The following is a 6,000-nucleotide window of genomic DNA, read 5'->3' as shown; positions in this document are numbered from 1 at the left end:
CACACCCTGTGACACTTTGTTTATGTTGAGAGAAGGAGAAGAGGAGTGGAGGGGGGAGAGATTCAGATCCATCAGGTACGGATACAGCAAAACAGACTGAGAGTCCCAGAAGTGGAACAGATGTTTACAAGCTGCTCTCTTTCTTTTCTGGGAGCATTTAACTGCTAATAAAAGATGGTGGGATTGAAATTTAATTGAGAGAGAGAGAGAGTGAGAGGGAGAGAAGGAAAGAGGAGGAGAAGAGGGGAGGGGGCGCTGCTAATTATGCATGGCGATTGTTGATGGCTTGATTGTCTGCGTCCAGCTGCACGGAGGAGCGGGGAGAGGGAGAGAGGGAGCGAGGGAAGGCGGGGAGAGAGGGAGAGAGGCAGACTCACTGACGCCAGGCTCGGAATTCTCCCATCCATTGAAAGAGAGACCCGATTGTGTCCGGGGCCTTTCCGACAAGCACCTGATCCCTGCCTGCCCAGCGTGTGTGTGTGTGTGTGTGAGAGAGAGTGTGTGTGTGTGTGTGTGTGTGAGTGTGTCTGTGTGTGTGTGTGTGTGTGTGCGCGCCACAGTTTTACGCACCGGAAACTCTGGAATCTGCAGACAAGCGCTGTCATGGGCATCACGAAAAAAAAAACACAGTTGGCAATTTTTTGATTTCCTAGAAATAGCTCCACTGCTCCTGAAAATGACAGAGGACTTCGGAGGCAGTTGGCTTTCTGTGTGTGGATCATCGAAATCAAGATGATGGTTTGGACGATTGTGTTTATTTTATTTTTTACAATTGCCTGATCTATTTTCAGCCCGAGCGAATACAAACAATTATTTTCCCACCAGACCTCGGGAATTCGGGGGGAATATTCGTCCTCCCTATCGACATATTTAAAAAAAAAAACAGATATTTGAGGTCAAAGTCTTGTTTGGACACAAAGCGCCACTGACCCAATATATATATAACTCTCTAAAATAGCCCCTGGACCAAAGTCCCGTCTCACGGTTCAATACTGTGCTTTGCTCTGAAGTGAGGTGGCTGAGGATGAGGATGGTCCTGTGATTGCCAGGAGGAAGATTTGAACATCTGTTTAAACCTCTGCGTCATGGAGAGGATATATCTGCAGCCTTGCCCTTTTACGCACAAATGTGTCCAGATTGAAGATAAGACTGCTGGTGCTTACGCATCATCTGGAAATGCTCTGTTATGTTTTGCCCACTCTTCCTTTTAATACACTATGCCAAATTTCCCGACAGCCATAATTAATAAACAATGTAACCGTAAAACAAAAAAAACATAAAAATGAAATTACTTGACAGAGTTGAGTCAGATTTGCTTTTCCCTTAGCTTTTATAATACTCCTACTACCAGTGGATTGTCCTTTCTTGCCACATTTCATGAACACACTCGTCCCTGGGCCATTTTCAGCTTTTTCATCATTACACAAGTTATGGTGTTTTGCCCACTCTTCATTTTAATACACTATGTCAAATTTCCCGGCAGCCATAATTAATAAACAATGTAACCGTACATGGACAGTCCCCCCCCCACACACACCTCAGTACCTCTGTGTGAGACACTCAACATGACAGTGAACACCTACAGGTTGAATGTTGAGAAACCACTTTACTACTGTACGAAAATGAAATCACTTGACAGAGTTGAGTCAGATTTGCTTTTCCCTTAGCTTTTATAATACTCCTACTACCAGTGGATTGTCCTTTCTTGCCACATTTCATGAACACACTCGTCCCTGGGCCATTTTCAGCTTATTCATCATTACACAAGTTATGGAGTATTTGGGGGAAAAAAAAAGGTTCCTCTCTTTAATTTCTCTGGAGTTCAACTGCAGACTGGAAGGAGGGAGGCGTTGTCAGGGAGGAGGAGGAGCGTGTGGGACTACGTGCACTGAGTGACAGCCCCGGACAGCCAATGGGATCTCCGAGCGCCTCTGCTCCACTCGGCTCCGGTGGCGGACGAGGGGGGGGCGAGGGGGGCGGGCCGTCTGCCAGAGACGAGAGTGCGCGTCGGGGTGAATGGATGACGTCGGGAGGCTGGCGCCAGCATGTCTGGGACTGGCGCGTTAGATCAACACAGCTGGGCCGGGATAGGACACACAGCTGGCTCGGGCCTGCATTCCTCCACAAAACAGGATTGTGAGAAAAGGGGAAAATAAGACCCAAATAGGAGCAAGAACGGGACGTGCTTTGATGTAAAGTAAAAGACAGCAACATTTGGAAATGTTGGAATATATATGTATCGTTAAAAGAGAACTATCCCCAGCGAGTGGATGTTGGATTCTGGTTCGAAAGCGACTTTACAGCTTTCCTCTGGAGATTTAGATGTTTTTTTTCAATTCTTATTACGCACAAGTATTGAGGGCACAGAATCAGTGTAAAGGCACAAGCAAACAAAACATAAAGGATTAATCAGGTCCAATGCAGCCGGTGAATCTTCACTGTAAACATGTTTTTGGCAATAAGTTCACAGAGAAATAGAACAGAAATAACCACATCTTACATTGACCTTTTACCCATATAATAGAATGATCATATTTTTAATATTTAATGTGTGTGTGATTAAGTGTTGTGCTTGTGTCGCCCCGAAAGAAGAACACACACTGTTGTGGAATATTTACTTTAAAAACACACAAGTTAAATAAGTAAAACGATAGAGTATACGTTGTATTTGTGTGCAAGAATTTTATTTTGTTGATTGTTTTCAAAGGCTTGACAATGACAGATATATATGAGAATAAACACAAATAATAATAACATATTTTAACTGTAGATCTTTATCACAGTTATATGTTTACTTTTTTATATCTATATATAAATAAAAATCTGATGTTAAAGATAGTAAAAGTCATCATCTGCCAGTTTATCTTCTTGTAAACTTGAGTTATTCCCTTTATAAGTTTCCCTGAGATTCCCCATAACTTCCCTGGTGCCTTGTTTTGAAGCCTGTCGCTATTTATAAGAAACACTCGAACACTTACATCTATTTCCAAACAGCACCTGGAATAGGTAACTGATTGACAATCCCCTCCAGGCTTCCCCTCCTCATTTCCTCATTCCTTCCAGCCCGTCCACAAGGTGACACCAACCAATGAGACCGCTTGTGCATCCCTCCACCGGCCAATCAGAGAGCGGTGCGAGGAAAAGGGGGCGTCGTCGGGGTTGTTCCCGTATAAAACCCCTACGTGCATCTCGCTGTCACAGCACAGCGGTGAGACTCAGCACAGAGAGGCAGCACGGAGATTAGCAACTCGTCTCTCCCCATTCCAGTTGTTGTGTGTGTGTGTTGACTATGAAAGCCATCAGTCCCGTCCGCTCAGCGAGGAGCTGCTTCCAGGCCGTGTGCTGCATCTCGGAGGCGAGCCTCGCCATCAGCCGGAATAACAACAAGCACGCGTGCGCGGACGAGCCGGCGGCGGGCGCCCTGTGCGACATGAACGACTGCTACTCCAAGCTGAAGTCCCTGGTGCCCAGCATCCCGCAGAACCAGTCCGTGAGCCAGGTGGAGATCCTGCAGCACGTCATCGACTACATCTTCGACCTGCAGATCGCGCTGGAGGCGGAGGAGGCGGCCGCCGCGCCGGAGATGGTGCTGTCGATACAGGTGAGAGGAAGGAGGAGGAGAGGTGTGTGGAAGGGGGGGTGGGGTGCGGACCATACCAACATCAGCTCCCTGCAGATCTCCTGTAGCTTCACCCTCATGGTGGGGAGTTCAACACAGTTTGGAAGTCCAGTTAAAGTGAATTCCACCGCTGCTTGGATCAACCTTGTGTTTGCAGGATGGGCACTTTCGTGATGCAGCAGCAGCAGCAGATGATGTTCTCTCTCTCTTTCTCTATCTCTCTGTCTCTCTCTCTATGTGTGTGTATGTAATCTTGCAGGAAAACATGCTTTCCCCCCCCCATGTTGTTCTAAAACCGCTTCTGTCTTCTTCCCTCTCTCCGCTCAGACTGCTGATCTTACGCACAAATTCTCCAAAGACGAAGGACGGTTGTGCCACTAGGACGAGGAGGACCAATAATGGTACATACGATTCTCTCTCTTCTCATTCCTCATGTCTGTAAAAGGGATAATTGTGCTTGGCAACCTCCTGTCTCCAGGCATTCTCTTACAGTAGCGTGTTTGTTTCGACTTTTTAAAATAAGACACATTGTGTTAAAAAAGAAGACGCTTTTAATACCAATGGGGGGGGAAATGTGAGTTGTGTGATATGCCCTCCACATTCAGCCTGGTTGCCAATTAAGACAGCCCCCAATGTGAATGTGTAGCGGATTCATTGCTATCTGCCTGGGGTTAATGAAAGTTCCATGCTAGGCGCCAGTCTGTCTGCTCCCCTCTGCAGCGAGGGAGGGAGGGAGCGAGGGAGGAGGCGGGGGTGAGAGTGGGGAGAGATCTGACTTCACTTTTCTTCCTTTTCTCTCCATGCAGGTGCAGGGAAACACATGTCTCCACTTCAGTCCCGGGCAAGAGGACAAGAGGGGCAGAGAGAGAGGGAGAGAGAGAGGGTGGGATAGGTATTTGGGAGAGAAGGAGAAGAAGAAGGAGGGAGGGAGGGAGGGAGGGAGGGGGGCCCGAGTTGAAGAAAGAAAAGACAAGAAAAGAAGTGGACTGTTTCCTCGATGAGTGGGAATCGACAGTAGTGCATGAGCAAGAAAACAGAGCTTCATTCTTTGCTCTCTCTCTCCCCCCCCCCACCCTCCTCCCCCCCTTCCATCGGACAGACAAATCAACACACCAAAGCAGAAGCCAGGATTGGAAAGTAAAAGCTTTGCCCAACTTTGAACGAACCTGGGATTCCCTGTAGATAGACATAGAAAAAACCTTGGTACATTGCCCTTTCGTTTTCCATTTTTTCTTATTGTGTTGCATTCCAAACTTTTTTTTTTCCAATTTTATTTTTCGGCCCAAATTCAAACCCAACCTGAACCCGTCATCGTCTCACATCATTTCCCCTCTGTTGCCCCCCCCCCACCCGCACCACCTCCTCTGTTTTTTCTTATGATGTGTTACAGCTTCATACGAATGTGTACATATCTGCTGTGGGTGTGTAAGAGGTGCGAGTCAGTTTGTATAATCAGAACTCTATACTAGAGTCAATTGTAAATGTTTGTAGGGATTGTGTTATTTCTACGGACAACGTGATGCGAGTTTCATAAACTCTTTATTATAAAAGTTTTGCTTTGTATGTATGTTCTTATGTAATGAAATAAAAAGAAAACATGTGAAACATTGATTGGGCGTGTGTGGGATCATTGATCTGAGCTCTTGGTCGTGAGAGACGAGTGATGCTTCTCTTCGGGCTCTGGGTGACAATGACATGCTGATACAACAGGATGTTCTCAGATGAATTTTGAGGTCGAGTGGTTGGAAATCAAACGAAGGGAGTTTCCTCTGAGAGTTTCTATTTTTCCATAGAGTGAGTTACCAGCAGTTTAAAGCACTTCAACTTCCTAAACGCTGTAGAGGAGCGGATGTTGCGTGTTCATAAAACGACACGTCAGCCATTCTGGTCACTGATGGAACTCGAGACCCTTGATTATCTTGTTCATTGCAACATTCATGACACCATATCTTTGCTCTGACCCTTGAAGCAGAATATAAACATCTGCTAAGCAGAATTCATGCAACTCTACCCTCTTTATCAGACTGGTATTTTTATCAGGGCACCCAACTGAATCATATATTAATATTCTAATTGTAAATGATCCGTTTTTGGAAATCCATGTTACTGTCCTGAGCTGGTCTCAAAACAAGTGCAAACTATCCCACCTTGTGGATTCACGAGGAATTTTACGCATCACATGTTGGCACATGCTGCTCTGTTGCCTCATCTAGTTGATCAACAACAATCAAGAAAAAATTTAGGGAATTTTATTGAATTTTCTGTCTTTTATTTACAGACAACAAAGAATAAAACTCCAATGTGTTGAGGCCTTGAGCGGGTTGACCCAGTTCAAACCTTCAGCGTTCAGGTGACAATGATGTGCCTCCATCTAGTGGTTG

The 6,000-nt window shown here is 45.8% G+C and overlaps 1 protein-coding gene across 1 annotated transcript; it reads left to right on the top strand.

Annotated features, from left to right (window-relative positions):
* Window positions 1-3,211: 3,211 nt before the first annotated feature.
* id3 (inhibitor of DNA binding 3) lies at window positions 3,212-5,230 on the top strand. Its single transcript, XM_061082444.1, has 3 exons — window positions 3,212-3,601; window positions 3,947-4,020; window positions 4,426-5,230. The coding sequence occupies exons 1-2, from the start codon at window positions 3,290-3,292 to the stop codon at window positions 3,998-4,000; spliced, it is 366 nt and encodes a 121-aa protein (XP_060938427.1). The 5' UTR covers window positions 3,212-3,289; the 3' UTR covers window positions 4,001-4,020; window positions 4,426-5,230.
* Window positions 5,231-6,000: the final 770 nt, after the last annotated feature.

The sequence above is a fragment of the Limanda limanda genome, chromosome 12, assembly GCF_963576545.1.
Source record: "Limanda limanda chromosome 12, fLimLim1.1, whole genome shotgun sequence".
Taxonomy (NCBI): domain Eukaryota; kingdom Metazoa; phylum Chordata; class Actinopteri; order Pleuronectiformes; family Pleuronectidae; genus Limanda; species Limanda limanda.
This window is presented reverse-complemented; position numbering and strand designations above follow the sequence as displayed.